Source organism: Magnolia sinica, chromosome 8 (assembly GCF_029962835.1).
Source record: "Magnolia sinica isolate HGM2019 chromosome 8, MsV1, whole genome shotgun sequence".
NCBI classification, from domain to species: Eukaryota; Viridiplantae; Streptophyta; class Magnoliopsida; order Magnoliales; family Magnoliaceae; genus Magnolia; species Magnolia sinica.
The window spans coordinates 77,174,969-77,194,178 of NC_080580.1; the positions used below are offsets into that span (position 1 = coordinate 77,174,969).

The 19,210-nt window shown below is 37.9% G+C and overlaps 1 protein-coding gene across 4 annotated transcripts in view; it reads right to left on the reverse strand.

Moving 5' to 3' along the window:
- Positions 1–18,968, reverse strand: part of LOC131253465 (uncharacterized) — a 41,447-nt gene extending 22,479 nt beyond the window's left edge. The window contains exons 1-3 of one of the 4 annotated variants that reach the window (XM_058254461.1): positions 18,743–18,918; positions 18,564–18,641; positions 2,485–2,660 (exon numbers count right to left, since the gene is read on the reverse strand). In XM_058254461.1, the coding sequence (XP_058110444.1) occupies positions 2,485–2,659 (175 nt within the window). In that variant the 5' untranslated portion in view covers position 2,660; positions 18,564–18,641; positions 18,743–18,918. Of the gene's footprint in view, positions 1–2,484; positions 2,661–18,544; positions 18,711–18,742 lie in introns of those variants that run through there. The other 3 variants (XM_058254460.1, XM_058254458.1, XM_058254459.1) reach the window with 3 other exon arrangements.
- Between the last annotated feature and the right edge of the window lie 242 nt (positions 18,969–19,210).

Consider the following 19,210-nt stretch of genomic DNA (forward strand, 5'->3'; position numbering starts at 1 on the left):
CATAAACCATAAGCCAAAATTTATTACAGTAAACAGCAGCCCATCAAAGACATTTAATTGGTACTAGAAGATCAAGATGTTTCTGTAAACTTTAAAGAAAATAATAAGAACTGCAGAGAAAATTAACCATTCTATTTAGTAACATCACACAACCTGCATTTGAATTTGGATGATATAAATATTTATTTATAAAATTACACTCCTTTTCTATCATCACAAAATAAGAATGAACTTAACACCCATCATGCTAAAGAACATGCATCCTCTGAATTTTCTCAGATAAAAGGCAAAGCAGCATTTATTGTTATATTTAGGACATGTTGAAATATTTATTATATTAAGTATAAACAGACTGTTGTAAAGCTACTCCTAAATACTGCTTGAAAGATATCAAACTTGGTACTTGAACTTTTGGCCCTTTTCATTGCCACGATGTTGCAAGGTTTTCCAGCAAACTGTGTCGACAAGTAGGAGCTTATTTGAGTATTATTCCTTATTCCCCACCTTGTTCAATGCTTAGACTGGGAAACAGAATGTTGTAATTTATTAGGCTTGATTTTAGCGCACCAAAAAATGTGCTTGCTCAAGCATTGAAAATAAAAGTTCAGGCAAACATTGGATGATTTATGTATAGATCCTGAAAAATTTCTGGCATTGATTGTCCATCCGTATTTGCAAGCTATGATAACCCAACACTAACTGTCCGTAGGTCCAAAGAAGAGTATGCCATATGAGGATCTTATTCAGACCCAAAATATTATATATCAGAAATGATTCAATGCAAACACTTTCATCGTAAGGACAGGGAAAATGTTTTGCCTGGGCCCACTGCGATGCATGTGCAAAATCCACTCCAGCCATCACTTGCTTGTTTAGCCAGGGCCCAAAATTCAGTCCAATCCGTGACTCAAGTGGGCCACATGACAAGGAAAAAGTGGAGCTGGAATGCAACCCTAGTTGAGTAAACAGCCTATCGTGTCACGTATATGCTGGCATATGCGCAACGTGATGGGCCCATTTTCACTAAGGGTGGGCATACTACCTGGACTGCTTACTTTCATGTGGCCCTTAGTTTTCGATTGGACTGAAATTTGAGCCCCTAGCTAAATAAGCCAGGACACCTCTGATGGATGGGTCAGATGTCTCACATGCATTACAGTGGTCTCCACACAAAAAAGTATTTTTTTCTTTTTTTTAAAAAAAAAAGACATTTTCACTGTTCTTTTCGGGAAAACAATTGTGTTGAATCATTTCACATTACATAAATACATAAAGATATGTGTGTGCGTGTGTACACACACATGTGCGTGCGTGCATGTGTGTAATTCACTCACTCTAACATTCTTTAATTTTCCATAATAAAGTCCTTTGTGAAGTAGATTGTGTTGCAAGGATTTCTTTACTACACATTACGCCAATAAAGATACTTCCACCAAACTGCATGAATAAAACAGAAAATGGTTATTCTTGTTGCTTGTACTGGTACAGTTTGCTTTCTTGGATCCAAAGGGTGAGCTGTGTTTCTCAGCAGTTTTGATGCTACCAGATTGGAGCTGGTCAACCATTGTCACCCGTGATGGCCCGACTACAACAAAAGAATATTGAATTTTTCTTTTCATTTCCTTTCTCCTTTTTTTCTTTTTCCTTTTTGAACGGTAGAATATTGAATAATTCAATCTGCTAAAGAGAAAGAAGGGTGAAGAAAGGTCACACACATCATGAGGAAGAGGGAAGAGGTGAGCAAGCTCCAAGCCAAACTACACACTATTCATTGAGATACATAACAACATTCAGATTTAATTCTTCATCCTGCATTATCAGCTTGTAAAGGGTACAACTGGAAGCATACGGCAAATGGGTTAGGTGGAATGCTTCCCCACCAAAGTACTCACTAGTTTCATGTGCAACTTGAAACATTCAAAATATTGGTTTTGTTATTTGATTTGCATTTTGTTAGGAATTAGCCGACTCCAATTAGTTGGGATAAGGCTTAATGATGATGATGATGATGGACTTGATCTTATAAATATTTTCTGCAAAATGTACATAAAACGGTATATAGATTGTTAAACGGCTTGGTGACACTGTTAGGCTAGTAAATTAGTGAAACTCAGTTTTGCTAGAAATGCTTTCATTCTCATATGAAAATCGTAAGATATGAAACTTGTTATCATCGCAAATTTGTTTTAGAACTTAAAAATGCAATAAATGAGTTTAGAGTGATATAATGAGCTAGTACTTACAAATAAAACAGTGACAAAGTTTGTGAGATCAGATTACCGATACAAGCTAACTACCTTCGTCATGTGGGCAGATTCCACTATCCTAAAAGAATTCACTTGCTTAAAAATAAGGAGAAAAGGTCGTGCTTGCAACCAAAGAGAGCAACCAACTAAAACAGATATGATAAATTTACTACTGAAATCAATTGCAGAAGCTACCTTACCATGCAAACAAGGAAAGTGGGCAGGGCAGTAAACTAACCAAAGAGCTGCTTAGAGAGGCATTCCATCATTGTGTTGTTCTTACAACCAAAGATAACACCACCGAGATCATTTTTTCTCAGATGCCTGGCTGACACACTGGCGTTCACGGTTGTTGAAGAAGATGGAGGTCTTTCATTTAAGATCAATGTCTGTGTTTTCCTCCCTGCCCCCATTCTATAACTCCACAATATACTAATCAGTACAGTCTTGAATTAACATTAACCACTATAAAAGAATAACTAGAGCTTAATATCAGAAGCAAATTAGAATCTATATAAACAACAGATTGATGTCCAATGTCAGTGATTAACTACATGTGCCCACCAGAAACCTGTGTTCATTAGGACACACATGATGAGTCGGACATGGCAACCCAAGAATGAAATAATTAATGAATCCATACAATGACATTAAAAATTAAAGTATACTCTTCGAATATTAGTGCATATGTAACAAGACAAAAATATCAAGATATTGAAATATATAACTACATTTTTTTTTTTGGAGTGGCTATATCAATTTTTTTAAACTACTAATATTCTGAACTTGTTTCTTCTTTAATTTACAGTGCACAAAGCTGACATTGTGACTGGAGAATCAACATAGCATCATCTTTTTGCTTACACTGACCATAATGTGACGTTCTTTTTGTTGTCCTTTTTTTAATTTCCGGGGAAAAAGTCAACATGCAGTCGCAATGTTTTGTGCATAACTGCTTGTTTTGCAGCTATTCGTCTCTCTACAGCCAGTTTTCAGAATCTGGCACTTCAGGAGTTCCGAAACTTCGACGGAGCACTGTGCCTCGATCGTACGTCGGATTGTACATCAACCCCCCCCCCCCCCCCCAAAGCACACGTACACAAGGAGAGGGAGGGCCCCACCATCGATCTGGCTCGGTAACGACGTCCAGGGAGGGCCTCCTAGTTAGAAGATGAAGTTTTGATTCAAAAGGGTGGGCCCAATAGTTAAGAAAAGCCCATCATAGGATCTTATGATCATGGCCCACTAGTCGGATTAAGTTCATATTTTAGGTTTTGCTTATTTATATTATTTAGAATACCATGAACGCTTTAGATTTCTTTGATTAGTTTTTATTTTTGTTTACTTCATTGCCAAGTAATAAGTTGCGCACATGGCGCGAGTTTTGGAGTATAAGATTTTCTTATAAATAGGCACCCCTTGTAGTTCTTTTGATTCATTGAAGTCGAATAAAAATTCCTGCGTATTTTTCTACTCTCTGAGTTTCTGAGTCGTAGAAAAATTCAAGTGGAAGCGAAGCCCTCCCTTTTCGAAGGGCTAACTACTGTGGTGCGAAACCATATTTATCCCAATCCGCCCCTCCATCTTATTTTATCCATTCCACGACCATCCTCGCTTTAAATTCGCTTGTTTTGCAGCTATTCGTCTCTCTACAGCCAGTTTCCAGAATCTGGACCTTCAGGAGTGCCAAAACTTCGACAAAGCACTGCGCCTCGATCGTACATCGGATCGCTACAAAACTTGGAGGGTTTGGAGGCCTCCCCTGGCCGACCAAGGCCAAGGAGTCTGTTTTGGGAAACGGGCCCCACTCACATGTGCGGTCAGGCTCGTGCGCACGTGCACCAGTCCCTGCCGCTGTCCGCACGCGTGGACGTTCGCTGATTCAGGTTTTCCTTCCTATTTTTTCTCTTTTATACCAATTTTTATAAACCCTAGCCCTAGATTTCATTATCCCAAATTTATTTGCCCCTTTTATCACCTTAGGGTTCCTTGAATTGAAATTGGGGAATCCCTTGGACTAGGGACTGGTTGCTGTGCATGTGTGGATGATTTCTATTTCCCTTTGAGCATCGTTTGGTCCATAATTTTACTGATCCAGTCCTAGCCTATGTAAGCCTGGACCCGCACAGATTCCCCTTTGCTTGAATGTTTGGACTTTTGTGTGGGATGTGAAAATTTAATGTTATTGTTTCTGAATTAGTATGATTTAAGCCTGAAATGTTGCATATCATATTTAAATTTCATGTTCTGCATCACTGCATACTCATTATCTGTGCACAAAAGATAGATTTTTAAATCTGATGTTCATTTTCATCACTCATGGAATGTGGGTAATGTGGTATTGAGTTTGGATGGCTGTTAAATTTGTTACTAACCATCAAAGATGCGGAGATTGATGAATCCTCAGTTTTTACTACACGTGTGTAACATTGAAGGAGAGTAGGATACAAACCCACCCACCATTGCTTGAGATTGAGGTGCAAACAATTATTCTGTCACGAAGGACAAAGTAATTTCCATAAACAAAATCAGCTATTCATGAAGAAACTTTAATGGATAACATTTTGTAGACAATTGATCTTCCTCTTGGCAGCACTTCCTTGGTCCAATAACCAGGCTAATCCAATCATGACAAGAATTGACCTGCTCCTAACTTCAGGGAATCGGCATCTTTATGCACAAAGCATTGCAACATGTGCTTCCACAGCTACCTCCCATCATTGTCTCATTCTTTTATCTTAAAAAATGGAGTGGGGCCCAACTCCAATCTTTTTTGCGCTTATGTGGCTTGAAGACGACTTGCTCAGAAAATTAAGGATAGGTGGAGAAGTTTACAAGTGGAAGGGGGAGCTGATAGAACATTGGCGTTATACTTAAAAGCTCCCAAGTCCAAAATCAAAGAATGGAGGAGCACTTTGGGAAGATTGAGGAGGATGGTAAAAAACCTGAAATAAATTCAGGACCTAGCTAGGAAAAATGTGAAGACAACTATCTAAGGAGGTCCAGGAGGAAGCTAAGAAAGAAATTACAGCAGAGTTCAATGGAAGGTACAAGGAGGAAGAAATCAAGTGCAGACAAAAATCTAGGCCATTGTGGCTTAAACAGGGATTAAAAATACCAAATTTTCAAAAAGATTGCCAGCCTTGGAGAGGATTGATCAAATCCAATGCCTCAAAGTCAACAAGTAGATATCAAGAATCCACAAGAAATTGGTGGAGTCATAGTTGAATTTTGTTGCCATATATATTATAAGCCTAGGAAGAGTTGTGCATGCCAGGCTTGGGAAATGTAGATTTGACTAGATTAGCAAAGGTGATGTCGACCTCCTGGAAAGACCAATGGGAGAAGCATAAATGAAGGAGGTTTTGAACCAATTGGGCTTGAAAAACATCCAAGTTTTGTTTGCAAAACCCATCTAGAAAAGGCATATGATTGCAACTACAAAATAGTGGAAAGAGAGATGGAATAGAGAGGAAGAGAGAGAGAGAGAGAGAGAGAGAGAGAGAGAGAGAGAAGAGGAGAACGTAGAGAGAAGAGAATGGGCTGAAGTTCAAATACACCTTATATTATGAAAGTTTCATACTTATAAAAATTTCATTAATAAGAAAAGCAATAATCCCCTCTATGTCCTAAAGTCAAAATAACCTGCCTAAGTGCATCTATGTCGGCCCATATAACATTCATTAACACTCTCCCTCAAGCTAGAGCACAGACATTATCAATGTCAAGCTTGGAATATATGTGTAAACTGAGTAGAACGAAGAGCCTTGGTGATCACATCAACCCATTGGTCCTGAGATCAAACATATGGAGTAGAGATTTTACCACTCAAAACTTGCTCACATATGAAGTGACAATTGAATTTGATGTGTTTAGTTCTTTCATGAGACTAGATTGTTTGTTATGTGTAAAGCAGCCCGATTGTCACAAAATAACTATATAGGTAGGGCACTGTAAATCCCATTTCTTGGGACAATTCCTTGATCCACATCAACTCATAAGAGGTATGAACTGTTGCTTTGTAATCTGCTTCGGCATTCAATCGGACCACCACACTCTACTTTTTGCTCTTTCATGTGACTAGATTTCCTCCCCTAAATATATAATATCCATTAGTGGATCAGTTATCTACTACGAAACCTACCCAATTTGCATTTAATATCCTGTGACCCGAAGATAACCATTCTATTTATACAAAATTCCTGGACATGGTGCTCTTTTGAGGTAATGCAAAACTCAAATAATTGCTTCCAATAACAATAACATCATCCACATATGCTACAAGCATAATGAAACTTGAGATACCTTTTTGTACAAAAACGGAATAATCAACGTGACAAAACAAAGTCATAGTTTAATACAACCCTGTTGAATTTGTCAAACCATGCACGTGGAGGGTTTTTTAACCCATAAATTGTTTTTCAATTTACACACTTTGTCAAACTTCCCCTAAGTAACAAATCCAGGTGGCTACTCTATATAAACTTCATCTATTAGATTACCATGAAGGAATGCATTTTTTATGTCAAGTTAAAAGAGGGGGCAACCATGATTAATAGTTACCAATAGTATAACTCAAATGGAATGCAACCAGGCTACAGGAGAGAAGGTTCCATTGTAATCAATACCAAGTGTTTGAGTATGCCCCTTAGTGGCTAGACAAGCCTTTAACCTTTCAACTGTAGCACCAGGATGAAACTTGATAGTCCAAACCCATTTGCAACCTAAAGTGCGTTTACCAGTTAGAAGAGTGGTAAATTCCTAGGCGTCATTCAAATCAAGTGCATCCATCTCTTCCTCCATAACCTGCTTCCACCTCTTATGTAACAGAACTTCCTCATATGACTTGGGAACAAAGTGAGAAGACAAGGACAGGGCAAAGTTGAGGAATTTGGAGATAAGCAATGAAAAGAAATGATCATCACATGTACACTTACTTTTTCTTAGGGAAATAGGAATATCATATGTATCTAGAGAACTCACAGAACCACGAGTCTTTGAAGAAGATATATTGGATGGCACATCATGATTAGTTGTACTATTTGTCTGTTTTCGTCATGAGTAAACCTTCAGCTTAAGCATGATGGGAATGGAAAAGAGAGTAGATAATAAAGATTGGATGCCTTCGTTGACAACAACAGGTATAGGAACAAGTTCCATATTAAGATATTTGCTATCTTTTGAGAAGAACGGAGTAGACTAAAAAAAGTATTTATACATACTACACAAACAGTCTTCGAAGTGATAGACTATAACAACGATAACCCCTTTATGTGCGAGAATATAGAAAAAAAAAATACCTTTAACTTCTCAAGGATCAAACTTACCATGACTCCAGCGAATGGACAAAATAAAAAAGAAACTTTAAGAGGTAGAGGAACTAACGAAGTATCTAGGAACAAAACTTGATGAAGTGATTGACCCTTTAAAACAAAAGAGGGCATCTGATTTATCAGAAAATATGTTATGAGAATTGCATCACTCCAAGAACTCTTAGGGGTTGTTTGATTTTTAATTTCCCTGGTAAATACATGGAAATAAGTAATTATTACTTACGCCACCTGTTTGAAATTCGCTAGGAATTACGTTTTGAAAATCAGTCCATACAAACCCTGTTATTACTGATTTAAATATGTGGGCCCCACCATGATATATGTGAGTTATCCACACCATTCATCCTTTTAAAAAATATATTTTAAGGCATGAACCCAAAAATGAGGAAAATCAAAAGCTCAAGTGGACCACACCTTAGGAAACAATGATCATTAAGACATCAATGATTGAAAGTTGTTTTCTCCCTAGGGCCCACATTGATGTTTATTTGTCATGCAACCTATTCATAAGGTCACACAGTCATGGATAAAGTGGAAACAAAAATACCAGTTTGATCCAAAACTTCTGGAGTCCTCAAGAAGCTTTCAATGGTAGGAGTTCAATTCCCATTGTTTTCTGTGGAGTGGTCCACTTGATCTTTGGATCTGCCTCATTTTTCGGCTCATGCCCTAAAATTAGTTGGCTAAAGGGATGGACGGTGTGGATAAGACACAAACATCACGGTGGTCCCCACAATTTAACATTTTTCCCCTCGGGTGACGTGAGGAGTGCTATAAATGAAAGGTGGCCATCAACATCACCTTGGAAATCCAACCAGAAATACAAAGGTAAATAATTATTACCCATTTACCTTGAATTACCTCTATAATTAGAAAATCAAACAGGCCCTTAGGAACATTCAATGAAAAGAGAGCACGAGTTATATCAAGAAGTTGGTGATTTTTCCATTTTGCAACTTGTTTTGTGTTGTGTGTGCGCATAACGTCTGATGTGGGATTTATGTTTCAAGCAAAGAAAACTTATTAAAAGCTTGTGACATGTATTCCTTGATATTATCATACCAAAACACAAACACTTTCAAATTAAACTGACTTTGCACTTCCATATGGAATGTCTTAAAAATAAAAAATAATTCAGATCTACAAATGTAACAAAATACTTAAGCCCAAACTTGCTAGATATTTTAACTAGACCCCAAACATCTAAATGAACTGAGGAGAAAGGAACTAAACAATGCTTCTCAATAAATAAAGCATCATTTTCGAACAATCATCAACAAATGTAACAAAATACTTCAACCCAAACTTACTAGATATTTTAATTGGGCCCCAAACATCTAAATGAACTGACGAGAAAGGAACTAAACGACACTTCTCAACATGTGGGGAAAGTAGTACGATGATGCTTACTCAACTCACACACGTCACACTCTAGACATGACTCGACGACAAGGAATGACTCTTAAGAATCTTCAATGATGGATGATCGAGATAGTAATGCCATTGGTAAGCTGAGATGTCTCTACGTTGTTGCACCCACAAAGTCATGATTAAGATAGTACTACCTGTCATGCTCATGATCTTCAATCTTCCTCTTTGTTTTATGGTCCTCGAAAACACAATGTGAAGGATAGAAAGTGACACAATAGTTAATGGATTTGGTAAGTTTGCTAACAAACAAAAGGCTTAAAGGAAATTTTGGAACAAATAAAACAAAAGATGATGAAATGGAAGGACTTGTATGAATGGTATGCATTCCACATACTTTTGATCAGGTACCATTTGCCAAAGTGGGAAAAGAGCCTGTTAATGAGCCATCAGTAGACGAAAACACACTAGACTGACTTGTCATATCGTCAGACGCTCTAAAGTCAATTAACCATGGAGTATGAGACTTGGATCATAAACAAACCATACATTAAGCCACAAATGTAGCCATAGGGGTGGAAGTAACTACAGAAGTAGTATGAACAAACTAATTTTGTAGATTGTTTAACTATATGGAATATTTTTCTAGAGTCAAAGTAACCATCTCACCAGTCAAACGTGTCTGTGGCGCAGTAGATGTAGAATTAGCAAGAGGAGGCCTGTTGTGCATTAGCCCATGTCGGCTTCCCATTGAGGTCCCAACATTTTTCAACAAAATTATTGAAAAGCCCATAGTGCGTGTACTTCCTAGGTTCGCAACCTTTGCCATAGCCACCTCTCTTGTCATCACGACCACCTCCACCATGGCTACCACAACAGCCCCCACAAAGAACGATACTAGAGTTGGGCTATCATTAGCTCCACTTATAGAGCCCAGAGATACACATTGGAGGCGTGCATAACCTCATTTGAATATGGCACATCTTTGCCACTCAAAATCCATGTACGAACCAGTTCATACACACGTTTCAATCCAAATAAGAACTTAGCCACTCAGAACTCTTCACATTGCTGACGTTGTGTTTCCAAATCCGTAGTGGAATGTTGGTGCACTATACACATTCAGTTCCTTCTACATTCTTTTAAGTTTTGAATAATATTCACCTAGGGATTTCTCTTGTTGAAATCCAAATATTTCTTCAAATAATTGGTGCGTACGAGAAATGTTTTTATCAAATGAATACATCTCTCATAGTGCATTCCAAACTTTGCAGTATCCAAAAACATTATGTTAGCATTGATGGATGATTCCATACTATTCCACAGCTATATCATAATTTGAGCGTTCTCTTGAATCCATTGTCCATATGTACTAGAACTCTCATCGGGTTTCTCCACGCTCAAGTATTTCAATTTCCCATCTGTCATTAAAAACACTTGAATGAACTTAGATCGCCGGAGATAGTTTGTTCTAGACCCCTAAAAAAATCAGATGGATTAATGAATCCAGTGCTCAAATCACTTCTGACTTCCATTTAGGATAGGGGACCAAAATATATAACGCAAGCTTATATGAACACAAGCTAACCTTTTGTAAACAAAAAAGACTCAACTTGTACACTTCACACGGTACAACACCACATTGGAAGAGAATAACTAGTTGACACGACCACACATTCCAACCAATCATAAGAATTGATGATCACGAGCACAACATCTAACGAAGGCAATCAACCCACACATTCACACATCCCATAAGAGGCGATGATCATAAACATTTCATCCCCTTCTCATGCACGGAGCATTACAAAAGGGTCGGTACGACAAAAAGAAAATAAATCGTAAGTTTCTGAAAATATTTTCAGTACAAAGGGATGGGAGAGTGTAAAAATAAAAATAGGAAACAAGGAATAGGGTAGAAGGGATGAAGATGGATTAGATCATAAACAACTTCTCTGATAACATGTAAAATAGTAGAAAGAGATGGAATACAGAAGAAGAAAGAAAGAAGAGAATGGGTTGAAGTTCGAATTCACACCTCCCTCTCCATCTTTTGTATTATGAAAGTTTCATAATTACATAAATGCCTTTAATAACAAAAGTAAAATCCCCTCTATCTTAGATAAAAATAACCCATCTAGGTGGGCCTATCACATTCATTAACAATAACAACAACATTGGTTTGACACTTTCTAGATTCCTTGGTGAGCAGGATGGGTTTTAGGGTTCGTTGGAGAGGTTGGACGCAAGAATGAGACGGGTCTGTGAAGTTCACGAGAGTTGAGGTTCGTCGATGGATCTCCTAAAGGGTTCTCCGAAGGCTTGAGAGGGATCAGATTTCTTTGTTGTGATCGCAGGAGAACTTGATACTATGTTGGAGAAAGCTAAGGACTGTTTGATTGAAGGATTCAAGGTGACTAGATCTTAGCTCCAAGTAACTCCTATGCAATTTGTAAATGACACATTGATCTTCTATGATGCACACTGGGAGCAAGTCCTAAATTTGAGATGCATTTTGATATACTTTGAGCCAATCTCTGATCAGAAAGTAAAGTTATCTAAGAATAAATGCTCGAGCTGCAAATAACAGGTTGTTTAGATGTCCAAAAGTTATCTTACTAGAAATTTCTTCCGTGGAAGTTGCCAATTTATGGCGTTTGGATGACTCTTTGGTGGTGAACCTCTACTTCTCGATAGCTCAACTTTCATGAAAACAAAGAAGTATCTAATTAAAAATATATGACAAGGCTTCCACAGATCAAGGTATCCCGTATCGGTATCGGTTGGCGTAACGATGCCCTCCGATACCAATACGGATACGGGGGTGTAACAGCGATACGGGGACGTAACGGCCCGTAACGGTGTAAATTTTTTTTTGTTGCCAAAAAAATATGAATTAAATGCAGAATATTCTAAGCATTCCAAATATGCATTTATTTATAAATTGGAACATGTTTATGGTGGTGTAACGGTCCACTCTTTGATGAGAAGTTGTATCGGACTGTCTAATGAATTTATGAACCAGACAACCTGGATTTGAAAGCAAAACTCATAGATGTAATTTTCTAACTATCCACTATCAATGATAGATATATTAGAATGAATGTAATATGAAAATATCTTACCTGTGTAGGTGTTTGCAATTATATTTCATAATTCATAAAAAAATAAAAAATGACAATAACAATCTGTAAAATGAACATTAACATGTTCTACTATGATTAACACATCATATTCTACCATTAAAACATTAAAACATTCAATAAAAAATAATTTTTCGAATTTAAAAAAAAACGAAAATAATGCGTAAATAGAAAAAAATTATAAAATGATAACAACAATCTGTAAAATGGACATTAATATCTTCTATTATGATTAACACATCATATTCTATTATTAAAATAGCAAAACATTGAATAAAAAGTATAAATACCTATTTTTGAGGAATTTCTGAAAAATGGCCCACAGAGCTTCGAATCAAGAAAATCCTTAATATAAATTGTTTTTATTTGTAATATCAAGCTGAGAGTGGTCGAAAATAGCAATAAAATGATTTAGGAAGAGTTTAGAAGAAAAAAGTTTTTTTAAAAAAAAGTGAAAGAACAGACCTTAAAAAGCAAAAAAGGGGGGGGGGGGCATTTTTTGATGCCGTTACGGCTACAGAATCGAAGGGGTGACCGTTACAGCCTCGTCTCGCGTAACGGTCACGACCGTTACCGATACGTATCGGCCGATACGCCCATATCGTAACGGATACGGGACACCCTGCCACAGATGGAGATTTCCATCCACTCATCTTGGTCTCACCTTGCGTGAGAAAACCCTCCACGAGATTGTGGGACAATGGTTCTAAATATCATTATTGGGTGCATGTATTGGCCCGGTTGAAAAAGGATTCAATATGGCCATCAAATGTCGGTCGAAAAAAAATTTAAGTCAAGGGATTAAGGAAAAATATCAAAAAAAGGGAAAATGATGAGATATCCAAGAAGTTGTCCTTCTTTGTATTTTGTATTTGTATATAATGGTGTATCAAACCTATCTTTAATAAGCATGTTGTCTATTGGCTTGACATGTTTAAAGTCAACCAAATGGGCCCTAATTGAACACAAATCAAAAGGATTTGGTGAATTACGGCCCATTACATTGAAATACAATATAAATATATAGATAATATATAAAGAAGATGAAAACATGAGGGAAAAAAAAAAAGGAGTGATGGTTTGCACTTTATCTTATTTTCCCAGAATGGTCCATTCCACTTTGATTCGTCAAATCCCACGAAAATCTTTCTTTTAATCCCCAAAATAGGCTTAGATCTAACATGATTTTTTAAGCTTCTTTCATGGCTTAGATGAAAAAAAAAATAGAAGGAACAAAAGGAGAGAAATTTTGGGAAAACTTTCACATTTGGGCCTTATTGCTTGCCTATATTAGGCCAGTATTGATGCCGATACGCCTCATATCAATCAACATCGGCCAATACTGCCCTTGTTTTAATTGGGGTAGATACAACCCCATAAGAAGCATCATATTGAGTAGATGCAAATACGCCCGTATTGGCCAATATGATCCAGATATTTCAATTCATGTGTGGGACCCAATGATCGTGAGAATGGAGAGAAGTTGTCAGCTTGAAAGGAGGTATATCTATTCTTGGAGCGTTGGAAATCTAGCATTAAAACAGCCATGTTTGTTCTTTTATTGTATTTCTTGTCCATGTTTTAATGTCTTTATTGGCAAATTGGAAAGGTTGCAAAGGGATTTTTATAGCAAGTAGCAAAAAAAAAAGAAAGTAGAAGACCCATCTTTTGGAGTGAAAGGAGGTGTTCAAACTAACAAAGCAGGAAGGAGCTTGAATCAAATTGGTGAAGGTCATGACAATGCTTTATCGGGAAAATGCTTTGGAGATTTAGTGCTGAGGTTGATCCCTTGAGGAAGAAAGTAACTGTCGCCAAGTATGGAATTCAGGAAGATGGATGGGATACTACTAGCTCAAGATAAATGAGTTCAGGGATGTGGAATTTTTCTTAGTACGGTGAATGTTGTTGGACAAGGCATGGTATTTGAGTGGGGCGCTCACAAGCTTATCAAAATTTGGGAGGACTGTTGGTGCAGCAATGGCAATAATCAATGCTTTAGTTCATTCAAAAACCATTACAACTTATCAGCATAGAAGGGGGCAAGTAATAGATTGATCGAATTGTGTGGCTCCACTTGTTCAGAATAAACTTGAGTGAGAAGCATCTACTCAAGCATATTGAAGAGTGTATAGATTGATCATTCTATGCATGATAGGAGAATATGAAGTTTACGATCCATGCTAAAGATTTTCAGTTAAATGCTTTTACCAAGAGTCCCCAATCCTCTTAGTTTTTCAGTTAAATCCTTTTACTAGAAATCCTTCTTTTAACGGTAAAGCTTCCGCTCTAGTCGAATCCCCAAAGCCTGCTAGAGCACTAAAGGTTTGACAAACAACCCCATTATCGTCATGGATAAAACCTGGGCCATAAAGGGGCCAGTTACCAAAGGAGGATCCTTTTGGATTTGAGTTTCCACCATCCAAGCAAAGGCAAGATTGCTTCATCTTAGGATTCTCCTCTCTTAGCTCACTAGAAATCCACACATCCCAACTAATGATGAACTCTCGAATTATGACAAACTCTTTACTCAAAATGGCCAACTACACAGTGACTCGAATCCAATCAATGAGACTATTCATAGGCCTCTTTATGCAGTTGAGCATTCTTTCACTTCTCTTCTTCCAATTTCCCAAATGATGGCCAAAGTGCTTATCTCCACAACACCCTTACTGTATAGCTTTGAAGGGGTCATTTTTTCCCAACTGTCACATACCTCGTCAATGAATTGATGAAAAACCCAATTGATCCCATTGACTGAATAGATGCACCCAAATACTCCTCACCACACTACTGGAATAAACAGGCGCAATCCAATCCCCCTCCTCTCCACACCTCACACCTAGCAACCATTCTAGGCCTCCTCTTCTTCAAATTGTCAACCATAAGCAACTAAAAGCACAATTTTTTGCTCCCATATTTATTTCTACAACTTATCTCCATAACAAGTTTGTTTCGAGTCCGAGCCTATACCATCGTTTCCCAAGAAGCAACAAATTCCTAGCTTTGAGATTCCCTATGGCCTATTCCAACATCTCCAAATCTATTAACCTATCGAACATTGGTCCACTTAATTAAAGGATATGTTTTCTTTACACCACCAATCAGTTTGGAGTTTCTCCAATTTCATAGCTATCTTTCTGATAGTTCAAATAACAGATAAATAAATATGAAGTTTGGATAATAAGGTTAATGCTACCCCCAAAAGGGAGGCAACTTCTTTTCCACCTCACAAGTTTACCTTCCATTCCCTTGATGATCAGATCCCGAGGAGAGGTAGAATTTCTTCTGGCTGCAAGGGCAAGGTAAAGAGGGAAGGTAACACCCTTGCACCACCACATTTTCTCAAGAGATTCCAATTGGGTACCCTCCATTTCTATACAACTAAGATTATTTTACAGCCCCAAAACTGCTTCAAGATATCTAAGCACCCCACATGAGTTCTTGATTTGGTCTTTAGAAACATTGTAAAAGTAAGAATGTAACATGCAATGCACTCTAGGAAGGGTGATCAAGGGACATGATAAGTGAAGGACACAGGCTGTCCATTACTCATGGCTGAGATCAAATAGGAGGAAGGCTCATTGCCGATTGTCAACCAAGTGTGTCATCTCTTTGATTGTATGCATAATCATAATGGATACTGTACATTTTTCTGTCAGTAATAAAATAGATTGTTGATGATAAAATAAAAACAAAAAAGATTGTCATCTGCAAATTGAAGATAATAAATAAACACACCTACGTTGCCCAACATAAAGCGACAAATAAACCCATGATCAACATTTTACTGAGGCCTTCCATCACATATGTAGAAGGGAAAGGGGACGAAAGGTCCCATAGCCGAATACCACAAGAACTGCTAAAGAAGCCCCTAAAACAAGAAGAGAAAAGGACACCTGAAATGCACACTTTGATCTATATGTACCACCTCACTTTAAAGCCCATATGACAAAAACTATAGAAAATTCCAATATACCCAAACCTTATGCCTTCACTGTCAATTTTGCACAGGATCCCTACTTTCTTTTTCATTTTCGTCAAATACATGTATCTGTCCATGGTTAAGCAGCCATCTACAATTTGATGGCCCACAATGGAAGCCCTTGGAAAGTGGAAATAATAAAATGAGTGGGAGAAAAGCAAAAACAATCAAGCTTTGGAAAACTCATAATACTGAGTCTCAAACTATCGGTCTACAAATTGTTTGGAAGGAAAGTTCCAGTTGGATTCAGATTGGTAATATGTAATAGAATCAAAATTCCAATCCAAGGAAAAAAGAGACAGATTGGTCTAATCGGACATATAGAAATTCCCTTGAGCATGTTCTTTGAGCTGTTATCAGCCTATCACCCTATCTCCCTTTGTTTGTAGCCCAATAACGATAAACATTGAAAAGATTAAAAGAAGATTTGATTGTTCCAATGCAAGCAAGAAGACGAAAACAAAAAAATGAAAAAGAGATGGACATCAAAGGACACTGTGCAAAAGTCCAACAAACCCAACAAGATAATTGCAAAAATGAAAATCAAATTAATAACTATAGAAAAATAAGACCTACAAAACAAGACTTCTGCAGCCGAAACCTCCACCTTACAGGAACTAAAAATACTCCACCACCCTTGTTTATAATTGCAAAGAACAAGCATTATAAGCAACCCAAAATTCAAACTACCCAATACTTATTCCTAATGCATATTGAGTAAACCCAATCCCAATTCAAAATCAAGCTACTATATTCCTAACTTGTAGCCCCTATTCACATGAAGCATAATCAAAACCAAATCCCACAACAGATAGAAATTAATACATTACATTTCGAGTCCCGACTCCTGAGACAAAGGGGGAAAGGAATTGAATTTCATTAAAGGCGGAAATGATATTTCCGTGACCTATATGGATCAAATAGTACACATTCGACCATAGTTACCAGATTGACGAACGAATGGAGAGAAACGATGAGCAAGAAACAGATGTGGAAAACATCTCGTTTTGTGACAGTTGTCACAGTAGTTAGCTGGAAGAGAGGAATGGATGTGGGATTCGGGACACGAGAATCATAGCTGTTTGCTGGTAGAAAGGGTTTCCCAGTAAATATGCATTGAACATCATGATTTTATCCAGTCCAGACCATTCATCAGATGGGCATGACTGTAGATGGTCCATGCATCAAAAACCACACCAATCAGACGATCATATCCATCTGACCAGCCAACAATGAACAGACACACAACTAAAAGTCCATATTTAACGGACAGATGTATTCCCTCTCACGGATAAAATCATCCAATCAGCAATCTTCCAATAACAGCCCATCTGAAGTACGGTCCACCAGATGGTCGGACAGTTAAAATTGTCTGATCAGCCTGATTTTTGAACTACAAGGCACTCGACATAGGCCACACTTGATGAACGCTCCAGATCACGCCCATTAATGCCATGCGTGCTCTTTTTTACCGACACCGCAGAGCTTTCTTTGTCTACTATTCTGAACGTATAGGCACATTCCTTTACCTTATTCATCTACACCAAAAATACTACATTTAATGTAGAAAAAAACCATAAAAACATGACATTCAAGTCCATATTTAACGGACAGATGTATTCCGTTTGCACAGATAAAATCATCTAATCAGCGATCTTCCAATAACAGCCCATCTAAAGTAGGGTCCACTTGATGGTCAGACAGTTAAAATCGTCTGATCAGCCTGATTTTTGAACTACAAGGCACTCGACATAGGCCACGCTTGATGAACGATCCAGATCACGCACATTAACGCCACGTTTGCTCTTTTTTACTGACAACGCAGAGCTTTCTTTGTAGACTATTCTGAACATACAGGCACACACCTTCTTTACCTTATTCATCTACCCCCAAAAATACAACATTTAATGTAGGAAAAAAAAAAAAAAAAACCATAAAAACATGACAGTCTAAGTCCATATTTAACAGACAGATGTATTCGGCTCGCACAGATAAAATCATCTGATCAGCGATCTTCCAATAACAGCCCATCTGAAGTAGGGTCCACCTGATGGTCAGACAGTTAAAATCGTCTAATCAGCCTGATTTTTGAACCACAAGGCACTCGACATAGGCCACACTTGATGAACGCTCCAGATCACGCACATTAACGCCACGTGTGCTCTCTTTTACTGACGACGCAGAGCTTTCTTTGTCGACTATTATGAACATACAGGCACATACCTTCTTAATCTTATTCATCTACCCCAAAAATACTACATTTAATGTAGAAATTAAAAAAAACCGTAAAAAACATGACAGTCTCTGCAATTAAAGAAGAACTCAAACTAATACATTCTGACATGCAATCAAGAAACACCGGACCAAAACAGTCATGAAAATGCAAACTAAACAATGAAGAAAATGCAAACGAAAGAGAGATGAAAAGAGAGACAGAGGAGCGATTTCAATAGAGAAAACAAGAAATGGGACCTTCAAATGTCACGGATACGTCCTCAGATGTCGCAGCACTGCAAATGTTTGTAGAAACGCCTAAACGGAGAAATGCCGGAATGGAGAAAGAGGGAAACTGAAATATGAAACAAGAGAGTTGCAGTGCAGACGGTGGAGGGAAGAAGGCTGTCCTTTTTTATATTTCCTTTTAAAATATGACATGACATGTATAAATACCTTCATGAATGCTTGCTAAAGAGGCGATTCGTAAGAAACGAACCGACCTGGCATGCGCGTGCAGGATCGGGATCGTTGATGAGGTGGGACCGGCCGTGAACATGCACAGCACAAAAAAACCGGGCCGGTCGAGTACTGCCCCTGCCTGGACGGAGCTCCTCCACCCTGACGTGGCGCGTTTTATTACTTGGCTGGCCGATGTTAAGTTAGAAGCCGGTCGAGTAACGAAAAGCTTCCAAACGGACGCGGATTGAGTGGGACGCCGATTTCGTGCCAAAGCCTTCACCAAGAAGCTCATGTCGGGGCCCACCGTGATGTTTGTGAGAAATCACACCGTCTATCCGTTTTTTAATATCATTTTAGCAGTTGGGGCCAAAAATGATCCGGATCAAATACTAAAGTGTTCCGAAAACGTGAGGATTGCACGTTCACAGTTGAAATATTCGTGGGTATCTTAACTTTTGAATC